An 18,786-nucleotide genomic window follows, 5' to 3' on the forward strand; every position below is an offset into this window, starting at 1 on the left:
ATCACTTTAGATACAGAAGCTGAAGTGATACAAATGTCAAGCAATAGACCTGTTTGATGGCTAAATCAGGTAGAACGCAACTAGTGGAATCAAGAGATGATATTGATGAAAAGTTCTTAGCAAACAATTCAGCTTTAGGTGAGGTGACAAAGTCTGAACTGGAATAACTGATTTGCCCTTATTACTGTTAAAGATTCTCCAGAAGTCACGAGAGCCTAATTTTTGTGATGAAATACAAGATTTCATGAGAATAGCGGGCTTTGGCACTAGGCAAAATCTTTTTACAATGGTTTCATTTCAGAATCATTTTGCTGATAGATATGGAAGTAACAGTTTCGATTAGGAATTGCAGCAGCACAATGTGAGGAAAACCATGGAGAAGTGTGAAACTTGACTTGAAATTGTCGAAAGGGAATAAAAGATTCCATGCCCGCCTGAATCCACGAAGTAATGTAAGAAGCACATTTGTCAGCAGGAAGACAAAAGATTTCTACCCAAGGGCACAAAGAAAATCACGGAAAGAAACCCAGTCAGCTTTAAGGTAGTTGTACAAAGGTAGAGGTACAATGATAAGGGGATTCAGATGATGAAGAAGAATGAGATAATAGTTTTAGAGAGATCAAACTGTGATCAGAAGCACCTAAGGCTGAATATGGAGAAACTGAGCACTGAATAGGTTCAGAAACAAGACATAAGTCAAGTAGAGAAAGTAAATTATTCGGGTTGTCTGGAAAGCGAGTTGGAAAGTTGACTATTTGAGTTAGGGATTGAGAAAGGCAAAAGTTGTGGGCTTTAACACCTGCAGAGTCACTGACACTAGAGTTAAGCCATTCTGTGTGATGAGCATTAAAGTCACCAACAATAACATTATTGGCTGATGAATGAAGAGAGAGAGGGCTTGGCCAATTTGATCAGAAATAACATCAAAAAGAGTGCAGTCAGCGATACAGAACAAAGAGTATGGCAATATAGTGAAGTGGTGCTAAACGAAAGCACATAAAAGAATAGTCTGTGAATTTAAACCTAGTTTCTCAATAAATGGGCGAATTCTTATGAGTTTAAATGCACAGGTCAAGCATGTGACTATTGGAGTCTTTACGAATTAAAGGAAGATAACCATCAACACTAAGATCACAAGACAGCTGAACTCAAATTAGTCTCACAAAGAGCAAGTAAGTCTGGTGAACTTTGCAAGATATAAGACCCAACAGAAGAAAAGTTACTTGGAAGACCACGAATGTTAGTGAATGATAGATTAAGAGAACTTGGTGATGACGATGGTTTTTTATGTTTTATAGTTTTTGGTACTTTAGCCATTTTTAAATTTGTTAAAGAACTTGACTCAAAGTATAGATAGTACTCAGTACACTGTTTAATAGCACAAGCAATTGCCTCATTACTATTAATAAACCCTAAGCTGTAACAAAGGGCTCCAAGTGTGGCCTTGACAATGCACACCAAAAGTACAAACAGGGACACCATCCATGTGCAACATGGCACTGTTAGTACTTTGATATTTTTCAGCTGTTGATGGAATCAGCCTATCTGAGAGTTACCACAGACTTTGGGAAACCTGACTACCAGCTGGCCTCAGAAACATAAAACTGAGTTTTAGAGCTATACCCTCATTAGAAGATAATAGAATGAGTTGCCTAGTCATAAAAAAAAAGACACAAGCAAATTCCATAAATAACATCCTAAACTGGAAACAATGTATTAAAAATACATCTGCGCCAGCCTAATAGATGGAGAAGGGGTGTGAGGCTGGTCAACAGATAGAATCTGTTGACAATATGACAAGGACATCCAAATGTGTAAATTGACTCTTTTTTGATTAAGTGTGTGAATGTGTTTTCCCATGTTCACAGAGGTATTAAACTTAAGCCAATGCAGTTTTCCTAGGGAACACTTTTTTTTTCCAAAGATATCTGACACCTTTTGGAAAATTCCTTCAGCTGTACAATAACTGACAAGAGCCATATTTCAAAACTGAGAACTGATTTCACCTCTGTTAATGTCATAAATCTTAACAACAAGTGGGTACATGCTTTCAGTACCTGTATCACTGCTTCCATCAACAGAAAGGCTAAACGGTTTAGTTTTAAAAAAGTCCATGATACAAAAATTTATGATGGAGCAACGACATTATAATTGATACATGCTGTTTTTGTTGCTGCACATTTATACTTTGCTGCTATTTTACTGTCAGTAATCATTTTCCTGAAAAGAGGACCTGCTTGTGATCAGAACTCAAAGGCAAATTATGTTCTGGAATAAAACCAGTAAATAAAACTTCTGCATTTGTAACAGACTTAACTTCAGTTCTGCCACTTGCAAAAAAAGAAATGATTGGTTTAGTTGCTGCTACATCTTTAGCTGTCTTATTATGCTGAGGATCACCTATATGTCTGGTAATATCCAATAGCCCTTTGTGGTTGATATCGAAAGAACAGTCATATCTGAAATAAAAACAAACAAACTATTAACTATTAATATGTAGAACATTAATTTTACAGCGAACTAAAGTTTGGACCTTTTTTTGGCATTTTTGGCTTTTGGACCGCTCCCTAACAACTTTGAGATACTTATAGTGGAAAAAAATTGAAATTACATTATATACTTACTGTACATTTGACTTCATTTATAGGCTAAATAAAAGGATATTGTATACTCCAAACTTTTTTAAAGGAACAAGATGAATGCTTTCTTTTCTTCGATTCATTTGACACCATAAATTTTTAAATTAGTACCAAAACCAAAAAAAAACTTTATTTTAAAAACTGTTAAATACAAACAAATAAATAATTGGTATTATATGTAAATTACTTAAAAGTTAGATATTATGTATAAATTATTTATTATTAACTAATTATTGTAAAACTGATACGTAAAAAAAGTAAAACATTTTTTAAGAATCAGTTTGTTTTTTTTGCTGGATTTTTAGATACCTTCACAGGTCAGCAGATTTATAGCAATTTATGCAGGTCTGACCCGCGAATCACAGGTTACTTGGGAGGTATGATATATATATATGTGTGTGTGTGTGTGTGTGTGTGTGTGTGTGTGTATATATATATATATATATATATATATATATATATATATATATATATATATATATATATATATATATACACACACACTCTATATATATATATATATATATATATATATATATATATATACACACACACACAAGATATAAATATATATATATATATATATATTTATATCTATCTATCTATCTATCTATCTATCTATATATATATATATATATATATATATATATATATATATATATATATATATATATATATATATATATAAAAGCTATAAAAAAATATATATAAGCTAACAAAAAAGACTTTCAAAAAGGAAATAACATACAACAAGCTGCTAAAAGAGATTCATCAGATTTATCTGGACAATCGAATATCCCATTACACAAACGGTCTTTGCTTACACAACTCATGTCTTGATTACAAGTGAATTGTGTTGCTGGATTGCAAGTGTCTAAACAATATAAGTAACACATTTGTGTTTTATAAGTTTTGTACGGTTCTTTCTACTTTTAAATATTTATACGTTTTTAAGTATTTATCAAAAACAAGTAAATAAGATTATTTAAAAAATTTGTTCATTTAAACAGATTAATAATTTTGAATATAAGAATTTATATATATATATATATATATATATATATATATATATATATATATATATATATATATATATATATATATATATATATATATATATATATATATATATATATATATATATATATATATGCTTTTAATGACGATCAATAAAATTTAGTAAGTTTGAAACATTTAAAAACATATTTTATGGTTTTTGTGTGAATAACATAATTATGTTTGATTCTTTTATGATTCTGCTTTTTGTTGCAGAAACTTTGAATAATTTACCATTACAACACAAAGTTATCCAACATTTGTAAATTTGAAGATAGCATAATATATTTTTTTAACCAAAATAGCAAAGCAGCACACAAATAAAGAAACTACAAATAAAATAGATATAAACAACTACATTTTTCAAATAACAATAAACAACTGTTTTAAACAGCAATAAACCTATTTCCTAACATCAACTGTTTTAATTTGATTACAAATAGTTAGAAATTAAAAATGCTTTTTTGTGCATAGTAATAAAATGAATATACAAACAGATTATACAAAACAGATTATACAATGAAAACAATAAAAGATTTCAAGTCGGTTTAAAAATAAAATAGTTTATGTTAAACTTTTAATGTCATAACAAACGTATTATGATAGTTACAACATACTTGTCTTGATCATTCAAAACTGTCTTGATAAAGTTATTCAAAAAATTTTAAAAAATTGATGAAATATATAACAGCATCTTTACTTTTTTCTATAGTTTTAGCTCTATCAAATTTGATACAAAACATGAAAATACTTTTCAACTTTTATGTGAAAATGGCAACAACTTGTTTTAATAAATATAAAAAATAAAATAAGTTGACAAATATAATAAATAAACCTAGTATTTATAAATAAACAATTTTCAATTTAAGTTTTGCTTAAGTTTGCCTGACAAATCAAACTTAAATGTAATAATAATTAAAAATATAATACAGTGCGGTGCACATTTAAAACCTCACCAAAAATTCAAGATCTTGCATATAAATAATTGATCATTACTAAAATATTCAACTGTTATATATTAATTTGATGATGTGTTGCATCTTAATTTGAATTTATTATTAGTACTTTGTTTTATTGCCGCAACTCTGAATGACATCGAATATTCGCTTTGGCATACTTTCAGAATATTTTCTGAGATCAGCAAGACATATGTTCCAAACATGTACAATTGCTCTTTTGCATAAACATGTCTTGCTAAGATGCTTCATATGTTTTCAATGGGATTTAAATCAAGTGAGAGCGCTGGCCATTCCAATAATTGAATTTTCTAGCTGGTGAACCATGAAATCTTTGACTTTGCTCTATGAATTGGAGCATTATCTTGCTCAAAAATAACTCGTGAAATATCCTTTAAATGATTATCCAATAAATTTCTATATCCTTAAGCATTCAATTTAGTAGTAATAAGGCCAATTGTACTTTTTCCAAGTACTCCTCCGCCTCCCATAGCTCTTCTTTTTTAGACATTTTCTTTTTTTTAATGTCATGCTTTCTAATATCTTAATAATTGAAGCTATCTGGACTATCAAGATTGAATTTTTTTTCATCAGACCACGCAACTTTTTGCCAGTTATTTTTCCAAGTCATGTGGTCCTTGGCCCAATGAAGACAAATGCGTTTGTGCGCTTTAGTTAGTGCTGGAGATGTGCGTTTTTTTGCATATTTAAGAATGCCTGACTTGTTTATAGCACAATTCACTGTCCATGTTAAGCATTTCAATCTTAAATTGGCACTTATTTGAGATTAACAATCCCAATTAACAATATTTAAAGCTGCTTTCAAAGTTTCTATACAGATGAGGTTATAAATCTGTACTGCACTGTATAAATATAGCATTGAAGTTTTTTAAATATTACACAGTCAGTGGATGTTATAAATATCTAAAAGATATATATAAATATATAACTATATATGTATATATATATATATATATATATATATAGCATCAACTAAAAGTGGCCAGCCAATAACTTTCCAACATGTGATATAGTGGCTAGTCATTGGATAGCCACTAATGGTCCATTGAGCAAAACTACAGTGGATTGCTCAAAATACCTTTATAGGTCTAATCAAAATCCACTATAAATATTTGGTTGGTATATATAAAAAAAAATAACAAAAAAATACATAAAGAAATAATTAAAAAAAAAACTTAAAAAAATACAAGAATTAAAATACTTTGAACTGAAGTCTTGAATGTGCCTTCTGTCAAATCACCAACTTTTGAAGATGTTGTGGCAAAAGCTATCAATGAGTACTGATAAAAACTATCAGATTTCAAACCTGTTAGTTGTACTTGCAATGTACTGCTGTTCACAGAAATATTTTGGCAAGTAGTAGGAATATTTAATTCGCAATATGTTGCAACATAACTCAAACTGCTAGCATTATAACCAACAAGTATAAGAGGAGGGGACCATGACAGTATAAACGAAGACTGCTCAGAAAAAAGTGTTGGTGTAGCTTTTACATTAGATGCTTTTCCTATTGCACCTACAAGTTTAAAGAAAGTGTAACTAAAGATTTTAAAACATTAAAACCAGAGCAAAAATTAAACGAACAACATGTACCTGCCATTGTATTTACAGTCATATTACTAGACCATGGTCCAGGACCACTAGGATTTAGTGCTCTTACTCTGAGAATGTATGAAGAATCTGGATTAAGTCCAATGAAAATTGCCTCTTTAGGTCTGTTATCACCACTTTCCTGTATAATACTTTGAACAAATTTAGCTCCAACCAACTGACACTCATAGTTTGTTATCCTATCCTGTGGAATGTTGATTACATCCCATGCTATTGTTATACTTGTCAAAGTGGTATTTATGATGCGCAGATTTGATGGGGTATTAACAGGTACAACTAAATTAAAAAAAAAATTAATTTAAAAATGATATTTATCTGTTATTTTAATAAATCTAAATAATTAGAAAAAGAAAGGGAAAAGTTATAAAGAAGTATATTGATAAAAATTATATGAATAAAACTTGGAAAATAAGTAACAAAGATCAACACAAAGACTAAGGTTACTATAAGCATTTTCAGTAAACAACAAAATTTATTGTTACCACAACCAGCTATAAGAAGTTCATCTGAGTTGTCTATGCAGTCCTCAACCAAGTTACATGTTTTATTCTTTAGAATGCAGTGACCGTTTGCAACACATGTAAAGTAACCATCTTGACAAGTGTCTATAAAATTAGAAACCCAATAGAATTTGGTGATTTTAAACAAAAAAATAAAGTTACCATTTCACATTAAACAGAATTAATGCTGTTTTAAAAAGAAATATATATATATATATATATATATATATATATATATATATATATATATATATATATATATATATATATATATATATATATATATATATATATATATATATATATTTACTTCATATACATAAAAACTTACTCACCCTTATCAGATGTTTTAAATGTGTTTGTAATAAACTGTCCCAAAGCCATCTGAGTATCAAAGGGATAGACAACATATTGGTAAACAGTTGCAGACTTCAAGTTTGTAAGAATTACAAACAGTTGGGATGATCTTGTAGAATTCACACAGCTTGTGAAGTTATTCATTTCACAATAAGAAACAATGTATTGAAAAGTGGATAAATCCATGTTACCAGTAACTTGTGGAGGATACCAAGATATTTTTACTGAACTGCTTTCAAAGTACATTACTGGAACAACAGTCAAATTAGAAACAGCACCTATCAAACCTATATAAAAATGGTTGAAATTTGAAATGAAAATACTTCATTTACCAGGATCTAGCATAAAAAATTATATAATAGCATAAAATCTTTGCAATTTACATGTTAAACATAAAAACTACATTTTAAATAAAAAACATACATATAAAAAAAAGGTTAAGACAGCATTGCTAAGCAATTGATTAACTAATTTTTTAATTGACATTAAACATTAGTTAACACAATTATTAATAAATATTGCTTGATATATATATATATATATATATATATATATATATATATATATATATATATATATATATATATATATATACAGACCTTGGAATAAGGAAAATTGAGGTGAACAATAATATGCTAGCCTTAATCTGTTAGAGGTCGGCATCAGGTCAGCATAAAAAATTTGTTAGAAAGGTTTTACTATAAACATAGAAATGAGGTTGGCAATTTTTTGAGGTATTTTTGAGGTCAACGATGTATATATAAATATATAATATATATATATATAAATAAATATATATATATATAAATAAATATATATATATATAAATATATATATAAATATATATATATATATATATAAATAAATATATATATATATAAATAAATATATATATATATAAATATATATATAAATATATATATATATATATAAATAAATATATATATATAAATATATATATATATATATATAAATATATATATATTTATATTTATATATAAATATATATATATATATATATATATATATATATATATATATGTATGTATGTATGTATGTATGTATGTATGTATGTATGTATGTATGTATGTATGTATGTATGTATGTATGTATGTATGTATGTATGTATATATACAGTATTGGACAAAACATTTGCAACCAACATCGAACAATGCTAAAAAGTATTCCTAATTTTACATGTCTTAAAAACGAAACGAACTATACTACCACAGCAAACAGTTCAGGAGTCTGGAGTCAGAGCATGCCATGACATGAGGAATCAGCTGACAGGTGACAGCACACAGGCAGAATTTCGTTGACAAGTGCCATTTTGCAGCGGACAAAACAAGTGTAATTTTTTTGGTTTGTTTCATTTTCTTAAGACTGGTCCAAGTCAACGTCACGGAAGTTTTTTAATAATTAAAGGAAGTATCCAGAAGTTTCCAGAAGCATGCAGAAGCTTCCAGAAGTTTCCAGAAGAAGCATCTGGAAGCATCCAGAAATATCCAGAAACATTCAGAAGCATCCAGATCCATCCAGAAGCTTCCAGAAGCATCGAAAAGAAGCATCTAGGATCTTCCAGAACAGGTTCACACAGGTTTATTTTACTATATAAGAGACGTGTAAACCGACATGTAATTCTGCCAGTATATGGAAGTCAATCAGTCAGTATTATCAAGACAGTTTATTGAAGTGAGTCTTATCAAAGTGTTTCATCAAAGAACATCAATACAAGAAGTGAAATACAACAAGTGTTTCATTACATCAATACAGTCCACATCCAACCAAGACGTTGTGTTCCATAGAGCATTATTGTATCATCACAAGGTAAATGTAACACGGTAAGCCTTGAGAAGCGTGATTATTTATTTTAATTATTTTTATGACTTCAAGTTCAAAAATGGCTCCCGACAGGCTTGGATTGGAACTAAGAAAAAAAATTATTGGCGATTGGAACTAAGAAAAAAAATTATTGGCGATTATGTAAGTGGATTGCCACAAAAAGGTATTTGTGATAAATATCGCGTGAAAAAATAGACTGTATCAAGACTATGTTTTAAAAATCGTTCTACGGGGAAGTTGGCAGCAAATAACAAAGGTGGAAGACCGCGTTCCACCACTTCTAGAGAGGATTCTATGGTCGTCAGATCCGTCAAGAAGGATCTTTGGATATCATCAGTCGAGATACAAAAGCAATTAGAGCTGCCTGTATCGGACCGAACAATCAGACGACGTGCTGTTGAAGCCGGATTGTTTTCTCGACGCCCTGCAAAGAAACCACTGATTTCACTAAAAAACCAGAAGAAAAGACTCCTGTTTGCTACATTTCATATTTACTGGAATGTGCAGAAATGGCGTACTGTCCTGTTCAGTGATGAATCAAAGTTCAACATCATTGGGAGCGATGGCATTTGCCATGTACGTTGACTGGCCGGAAAACCTCTCGATTTACAATACTGCCATAAGACCGTTAAGCATGGTGGAGGCAATGTAATAGTCTGGGGGTGTTTTTCTGCTAACGGTCTAGGTCCAATACATAGAAACGATGGAATAATAGACTGTTTCATATATAAAAATATCCTGAAAGATGTTATGTTACCTCATGCTAAATGGAATATGCCAATAAAATGGGTTTTTCAGTAAGACAACGATCCAAAACACACTGCAAAAGTAGTCAAGCAGTGGTTTCAAGACAACCACCTATCGGTGATGGTTTGGCCGCCTCAATCTCCGGATCTCAACCCTATCGAGAACCTGTGGGAGATCCTCAACCGCAGAATTAATCGTGAAGGTGTTCGTAATAAGGATCAACTGTTTGAACAAATCCAAAAGGCCTGGGCAGCGATTCCACAAAGTTTCATTGATCGTCTGATCGAATCTATGCCTCGAAGATGCAAGGCTGTGATCGACAACAAAGGATTCGTCACGAAATATTGATAGCAAAATACAGCTTGGTCAACATTTTGTCGAGTTGCACTTGTTTTATCTGGAAAGAAATCAACTTTTTTTAATACTTTTGATTAATTTATTAATTTTCATGTACAAATAACGAACTTTGTGATGAATAAAACTTGCAGAACTTTGTCTCTAAACGGTTACATAGTTATTTCTCTAAATTTAGCACTTTTATATAAAGAAACTAAATTAGCATTATTTGGTTGCACTCGTTTTGTCCGATACTGTATGTATATACATATATATGTATATGTGTATATATATATGTATATATATACATATATATATGTATATGCGTATATATATGTATACATATATTTATGTATATATATATGTATATATATGTATATATATATATGTATATATATATGTATGTATATATATATATATATATATATATATATATATATATATATATATATATATATGTATATATATATATATATATATATATATATATATATATATATATATATATATATATATACACACACAAAGTTGTATAAATATATAACACTAGATATAAATAATGTTATTGGCAAATTATTTATAATTAACCAAAAAGCCCAAAAAGCTCATTTTTTAAATAAAAAGTTAAAAACAACAAAATTAAAAAATGTTACTTGATGCATATGTTACATGACTACCATATACAAAGTTGATGCAAAATGTTAATTACATGAGATTTCTGCATAAAATCAGAAAAATTAAATTTAATAATCTAAAAAAATTTGTTTACCTGATGTCTGTAATTTGACAGTGTAAATAGGACTGAAAGGGCCATCTCCTGACGGATTGACTGCCTTTCCTTTAAAAAAGTAATACACACCAGAAGACAAACCTCCAAAGATAACACTAAGGTTGTCGACTGAAGGTTGCAAATCCAAAGCATTTACTGTTTTTTCAATACTTGTATTTATATTAATAAAAGAATAAGACTGCACTCTCTGAGATGGGTCTTTTATTACTGAAAAGGTAATTTCAATTGAGTTTGAATCTATAACTGTGAACTTCTGAATCACTGGTACAGAGGTTGGTAATGCTGAACAAAAAAGAATCATTAGCAATTCAAAACATAAAAAAATCTGTTTTCAAAAAATTTAGCATAACACTATAATGATGCACAAATGTATCAAAAAACAAAAACTTATATTCATGATTATAACTTATATATGTTACATATAAATTTTTTTTATTTTAGCAATGTCATTTTTGCAAAGTCATTATTCATCCATTGGTCAATGACCTCTGGATGAATAATAAAAAAACCTTCTTAAGTCAAAATTTTTATTAACATGACATTGATAAAACAAAAAAAAAACCTTCTTAAGTCAAAACTTTTATTAACATCAAAAATTTTAACAAAATCTAATATAAGGAGTTGATATTTTGTTTTCAACAATAATAAATAAATAACACGTGCGAAAAATGGTTAATTTAAAATTCATATTTACCAAAATTTCTAAAATATATTAATACAAATTCCTAACATATATGTTCAAAAGTTTGACAACATTTACTAATATACTGTTGGATCAAATATACTCTCAGGTGTTAAATAAACATCCTCCACCAACAATTGATTTTTTTAACACCACCCAGACCTTTTTTGAACTCTCCTCGCCTACCACCACTTATTAACTTTTCTTTGCTCATTTTCCAAAAGAGAAATACAAATTATTTAATGAACTATGATTTCTTTTAGATTATTCTCATTGTTTTAGTTTATGAACAGTTTTTTGTTAGTTAATCTTGGATTATGTGTGTGTGTATATATACATATATATACATATATATATATATATATATATATATATATATATATATATATATATATATATATATATATATATATATATATATATACATACATACATACATAAATACATACATAAATATATGGTAGTTGAAAGAGACCTTTATGCTAAAAATCTCTTTCAACAACATTGTGACATCAAAAATTAAGCAATGTTTCAACGTCGTCTAAAAATTAAAACAATTAAAATAATGCAGAAGTACATTAAGTTTTATCATTTTTAAAAAACCACAATAATAATGACTAGAAAGTTTTTATAACTAATAGTGTTTTTTTTGTTTTTTTTTGATATTTTTAAAACAAGGAGTGTTGCTACATTGACTGAAAAACAAGTAAAATATGCAAGAAATGTTGTTTTTTTACTGCAAAACATGCGCAGAGTGATGCTACATTGATTATCTTATTGCCTGCTGCTAGAAGGGAGTGCAGCTACACCGACGATCCTACAGCCTACTGCAACAATGAAGTGCTGCTACATCAACTGAGATTTTGGTTTTTATTAGTTTACAGGGTGACCAGAAAAAACGGAGACAAAATTTAATATGTCCTGATAATAAAGTTTTTTATGATATCCAATTAATTTTATTTGTTTTCGGATTCTCCATGTTTTTATGTTTAGTATATCTATGTTCTTAGTTTGATATCTATAAAATATATTATATTTTTAGAATGTCAAATAAACATAGCGCAATTTTGGAGTAGTTTCGTAAAGGAATGCATCAATGTGATATTGTTCGCTTGCTTAATTTGCCTAAGCAAACTGTGTTCAAGGCCGTCAATCGTTTCAAGGAGCTCCGCCATGATGGTCGCAGTCCAGAAAGTGGTAGAAGATGCACCGTCAACAAGTCCACAAACTGCCAGATCATCAGGAAGCAAGTCAAGCAAAATTCAAGGGTCTCTATGCGAAAAATCGCCCATGAAACCTGAATGAAACATGAATCAGTGCGACAAATGGCAAAAAGGGAGCTTAACCTCATGCCTTACAAGCTCCAAAAAGTTTAATTGCTCACTAATGAAAACAAACATGTGCGACTCCAGAGATGTTTCCAACTCAAGCGTTCAGCCGCTGCTCAGCGAATGGAGCGCATCCTATTCATGGACGAGAAGCTGTTCACCATTGAGCAGGCGTACAACCACCAAAACAACAGGAGCTGATCCGCTGAGGCTCCCGGCACGTGGGCCATTGTCGAACACCGCCTTGTTTTTGTGTCAAAATCAACCAAGGTCTACCGACGCAACATTCTCGAGATTATGGTACTTCCGTGGGCCCAACAGCACCTCGGTGATGTGAATTGGATGTTCCAATAGGACTCTGCTCCTGCTCACAAGGCGAAAACGACTCAATACTGGTGTCGGACCCATTTTTCGGACTTCATCACGTCTTCAGAATGGCCGCCCTACTCGCCGAATCTCAACCCGATGGATTACAGTGTGTGGTCAATTTTGGAGGCCAGGGTCTGTGCTACACGCCACATAAGTTAGGAGTCGCTGAAGCAACCGCTGCACCAAGAATGGGATCCATTGTCGCCAGAAGACCTGCAGCCCATCGCTGAAAATTTCAAGAGGCGTTTGGGCTTATGTATCACCGCGGGAGGAGGCCACTTTGAAACCGGCTGAGTATATAGTTGCGGAAGGTCCATGTTGTTGTTATTCATCATTGTTTTACTTAACTTTTATTGGTTTAATAAAAAATGATTAAAAATTTTTTCTGCTCACCCTGTATATAAAATTAATTTTATTTGATAAAAAGATTCAGTCTCAGTAAAAAAAACCCTACATGGGTTCAACATGGATTCTGTGTGGGATTCATATGGGATAGATTTTCCTATGTGGTATCTGCAAGAGAATTTGTAAAATCATGCCAATATGGATAATTCCATATGGGTTTTATGTGTTACAAAGCCATATAGGAAATCCCATGTGGGTTAAATGTGGAACTTATGCAGTATTTATTCATATGGGAAATTCCATATAGGTTTTTTGTGAGATTTTCACAAGTTTTTTTGTGAAGACTGAAAAGTCAAAAATGTTTTTAACTAATTTTAAATTTGTCATTATTTTACTAACACCGCTTCAACATAAACAAAATAATTTTTAATATTATTTCAATCTGATCTGGTACAAATTGTATAATTGCTAAGAATTTAGGTTTGGATCTGGTGAAATGTAAATAATAAAAAAAAAATACAAATAAAAAAAAACTAAAAAGTCAATAAAGTAATATATTATCTAAAGTTTTATTTCATTTTTTTTTTAAACTTTTTTTTACAATAATATTTACAATTTTAAAGTGAAAATTTTTATTACCAGCCTATTCAAGTTACAGTTTTTAAATTAACACACATATAATAAATAAATAATAAATTACAAATTTAAATTACTCTGTTAAGACTAATTATAGCAGCTAAGAGTAAATATATTATCTCATAAATATCAATAAATTATCTCTGTTAAGACTGAATCTTAACTGTTAATTATCTCTGTCAAGACTGAATCTTAACTGTAAATTATCTCTGTCAAGACTGAATCTTAACTGTAAATTATTTCTGTTAAGACTGAATCTAAACTGTAAACTATCTCTGTTAAGACTGAATCTTAACTGTAAATTATCTCTGTTAAGACTGAATCTTAACTGTAAATTATCTCTGTTAAGACTGAATCTGAAACTGTAAATTTTGTAAAGTAAAAAATTTGTAAAGTGTAAAAAAGATTAATTTTGTAAAGTGTAAAAAAGAAATTGAAGTGTTATAAAGTAAATAAAAGAAAAATAATATTTACATATATATTTTTAATATTTAATATTTATATCAATATTTTGAATATTTAAATTTATACTAGATTTAGATTAATGTTTTATTATATATACTAAACTTTAATTTGTATTGAATTAATACTAGATTATTATGGTAAAATAATTATTTATTACTATTTTTTAGAAAATGAAAGAAAATTTTTTTTATTGAGCTAGTTTTGTCTATTTTTTTTATATCTATCAACTACTAAGGTCCAATTGGGGGTACTGATCGCATAGGAGCAAATAAAATAGCTCAAACTAATGTATTTTGTAATTTCATTGTCTAACTCAAAATTTCCTAATTTTATAGATTTAGTATAGAATTTCCAAATAATGCTACATTTATCTATTTAACTACAATGTGGATGTATTAATCACAAAAGAACAAACAACATTGATCCAAACTAATCTATTCTTTTATTTCATTTTCTAACTTAAGCTTTCTAATTTTGTAGATTTAATATATTGTTTTAAAAGAGTTTTAAAATATTCTTTTTTTTTAAAATTATGTGGGTTAAGTTTTTTTCAACTAATTGTAGTATTCTTTTTTTAAGAACTGTTGTATCTTTAACTATCAATAAACAAGCTATCATCTCTTGTTCCACCAATCAAAACTCTCGCATGAATTGTCATCAAAGTCCCATCCTTTTACTCTACTTGATCTATCATGCTCTAAAAGCTTTTATTTATTTCCTTACACATCAGAAGGAAATAAATAAAAGCTTTTATTTATTTCCTTACACATCAGAAGGAAATAAATAAAAGCTTTTATTTATTTCCTTACACATCATTTTTTTCCATCATCATGTTAAGTCTTCTACCACTTTCTCAGTCTTTAACTTTACTTTTTATTTTCTCTAACTCCTAACTCTTACTACAGTTTGATTTTAAATAAAAGGATAATATGGACATTATAAACATTTACATGACATGAGAAAACAATTATTTGTTAATATTATATAAATAAAATATTTTTTGTCACATTTTATTTAAAAAAGGCAGCCAGAGCATGTCTAACTACACTTAAAATATGCTTTTAGACCTTGCCTTAAAGAAAAAGAATACCATCAGAAAAACAAAAAAAAATTTTTTTTAAGGAAATAATAAAATATTTATAAAGGTAAAGAATAGAAATAGGAGTAAGAATATTGTGAGAGCAATCTAGTGAGGCAAATTGCTGGTAAAATTTAATCCAAACAAAACTCAATTGCTTACTGCAAAAAATTATCATTTACCTTACTATGCACTTTATCGCTAACTTTGCGATGTATTGTATATGAGTTTAAAATAATAGTTTCCACATGGGTTTAATGCAACAAAAAAATCACATGTATCCATATGTGCTTTTTCAGTGACGTTAATAAAAGAAAAAAAATCTTCAAAAATAAACAATTCAACTCAAGACAAATAAAACAAATCTTTGGAAAGTGTTTAATGTGTATTAAACCTCATCTCCCTTTTATTTTTGAATAGTTCCTACCACATATTTATTAAGACACAGTTACCCATTTATTTGACATTTGAGAATACTAAATTAATTATTGTGAGCAAATTATTAACTAACTTACAACAAAATGCCAAAAGTGATTCATCTGATTTATCTGAACAATCAAATACTCCATCACACAAACGATCTTTGCTTACACAACTCTTGTCTACAGTACAACTGAATTGCGTTGCCGTATTGCAAGTGGCTAAACAATATAAATTAAAATATGTTTCTAACTCACTTTAAGAACTAACACAACTTAACTTAACTTTAACACAAATTTTATTTTATCATGTATAAAAACACAGACAATACCTTGAGAGGAAGTCTTAAACGTAGATTCTATCAAATCACCAACTTTTGAAGATGTTGTGGCAAAAGCTATCAATGAGTACTGATAAAAACTATCAGATTTCAAACCTGTTAGTTGTACTTGCAAAGTACTGCTGTTCAATGATACATTTTGGCAAGTAGTGGGAATATTCAATTCGCAAAAGGTTGCAACATAACTCAAACTGCTAGCATTATAACCAACAAGTACAACAGGAGGGGACCAAGACAGTAAAACCGAAGACTGCTCAGAGAAAAGTGTTGGTGTAACCTGTATATTAGATGCTCCTCCTATAACACCTACAAATTTAAAAGAAGTTAAATCTACAATGTTAATTTAATAATGCTAAATTGTCATTGTTAACCTAAAAATTTCAATTCAAATAAGTGAAACCATAATCTACAATATCAACTTAGGTACACAATTTAATAGAATCAATGCAGAATGTAAAAACCAGTGTACCTGTCAAGGTGTTGACAGTCACATTACTAGACCATGGTCCAGGACCATTAAGATTTAGTGCTCTTACTCTAAGAATGTATGAAGAATCTGGATTAAGTCCTGTAAAAATTGTACTTTGGAAGAAAATATCACTGGCGTCTTGTATAATACTAAGAACAAGAGAAGCACCAACCAATTGACACTCATAACTCACAATACGATCTTCTAAAAAGTCTTTTATTGCGTCCCATGCTATTGTTATACTTGTTAAAGTGGTATTTACAACATGAAGATTAGATGGAGTATTAACAGGAACAACTAAATAAATAAAAGAAAGTACAGAAGTTTAATTCTATTATAACTAAATTGAACACAAACAAACATGTTCATAAAAGACCATACAAAAAAGAAATTCAAAACATCCTTCCAACAAATATACAAAAATATAAATAAAACATTAAAAAAGATTTAAAGTAAAATAAGGCCGAAAAACAATAAAAGTAACATAAAAAAAAAGGAAAAAAAAGGCAGTAGTTTAAAAATAAGTTATCGCAGAATAAACTAAAATTAAAAAAATAACTGTAAATGAAAAAAAACAAATTATTATTAGATAATCAAAAAAACAGTATTTAGCCATTATAAAAATAAAAACATGAATAATAATCATACTAAAGCAACAAAAATATAACTGAAAAAAAAAAAGAACTCAAATATAATAATAAGAAAGACATTTAATATCATAAAACAAACCATAACGTCAAACTTATATACTTTTCTAATATATGCATACATACATACATATTTAGATTTTACTTAATAAGCTAAAAATACTTTTACAGTAAAAAAAATTTATAAACGCATTCCAAACACTAAGCTCGTCAATTGTAAAATCGAGGATGAGTTTCATTTCGTGGTTGTTGTTTTTTTGTTTTCAATAAAAATAAAATCGAAAACATAAAACAAATTTGGATAACTTTAATAATAAATGCCAATTACCGCAACCAGCTGACACAAGTTCGTCTGAGTTGTCTGAGCAGTCTTGAACCAAGTTACAAGTTCTATTCATTAAGATGCACTGACCGTTTGAAACACAAGTGAAGTAAGCGTCTTGACAAGTGTCTATACAATAAAAAATAATAAAAAATTTAAAGATTATAAACTAAAAATATTGCAAACTTATCATACCACTTGTTTAGATGTCGACCTTTCAACTACCTGCTTTAAAACATATCAACTCGACACATAATATGAACAGAATTGCATACAAAACAAAAACAAACAAAAAAGTGTTTACACAGAAGAAACAAAAAACGGGTTTTTAATCTGTAACAGAAAAACCCTATTGCTCACCCCTATCTGCTGTTTTGTATGTATACGTAAAAAACTGTGTCGAAGACAATTCAGAACTGAACAGATAGACAGTGTATTGGTAAAAAGTTGCACTTTTCAAGTTTGTAAGAGTTACAAACTGCTGAGATGACACTGTAGAGTTCACACAGGTCGCTGGTAAGTTCAATTCGCAATAAGACACAAGGTATTGAAAAGTGGATGGATCTGCTGCTCCTGTAGTTTGAGGAGGTGACCAAGAGATTTTAACTGAATTGCTTTCAAAGTGAGTAACTGGAGCGACAGTCACATTAAAAGCAGTGACAACCGAACCTTGATGTTAAAAAAAATATTGATTCGTACATAAAATCTACTGTCCCCATAAAAAAAGCAACATTGAAAATCCTTACCCGCTCTATACACATTTTTTTAATGTGACCATTTTAATTAAACAAAAGCAAACTCAAATGCAACACAAAATAAGTATGTGGCAT

At 29.2% G+C, this 18,786-nt stretch overlaps 1 protein-coding gene across 1 annotated transcript in view; it reads right to left on the bottom strand.

Moving 5' to 3' along the window:
- LOC101241241 (uncharacterized) overlaps nt 1-18,786 on the bottom strand; it is a 66,186-nt gene that overhangs the window by 21,313 nt on the left and 26,087 nt on the right. Inside the window, exons 35-45 of the mRNA XM_065788258.1 lie at nt 18,317-18,625; nt 17,963-18,085; nt 16,988-17,284; nt 16,510-16,824; nt 16,274-16,399; nt 10,835-11,137; nt 7,119-7,427; nt 6,766-6,888; nt 6,266-6,559; nt 5,874-6,188; nt 3,388-3,513 (exon numbers count right to left, since the gene is read on the bottom strand). Coding sequence (XP_065644330.1) covers nt 3,388-3,513; nt 5,874-6,188; nt 6,266-6,559; nt 6,766-6,888; nt 7,119-7,427; nt 10,835-11,137; nt 16,274-16,399; nt 16,510-16,824; nt 16,988-17,284; nt 17,963-18,085; nt 18,317-18,625 — 2,640 coding nt within the window. The remainder of the gene's footprint in view (nt 1-3,387; nt 3,514-5,873; nt 6,189-6,265; nt 6,560-6,765; nt 6,889-7,118; nt 7,428-10,834; nt 11,138-16,273; nt 16,400-16,509; nt 16,825-16,987; nt 17,285-17,962; nt 18,086-18,316; nt 18,626-18,786) is intronic.

The sequence above is a fragment of the Hydra vulgaris genome, chromosome 01 (genome assembly GCF_038396675.1).
Source record: "Hydra vulgaris chromosome 01, alternate assembly HydraT2T_AEP".
NCBI lineage: Eukaryota > Metazoa > Cnidaria > Hydrozoa > Anthoathecata > Hydridae > Hydra > Hydra vulgaris.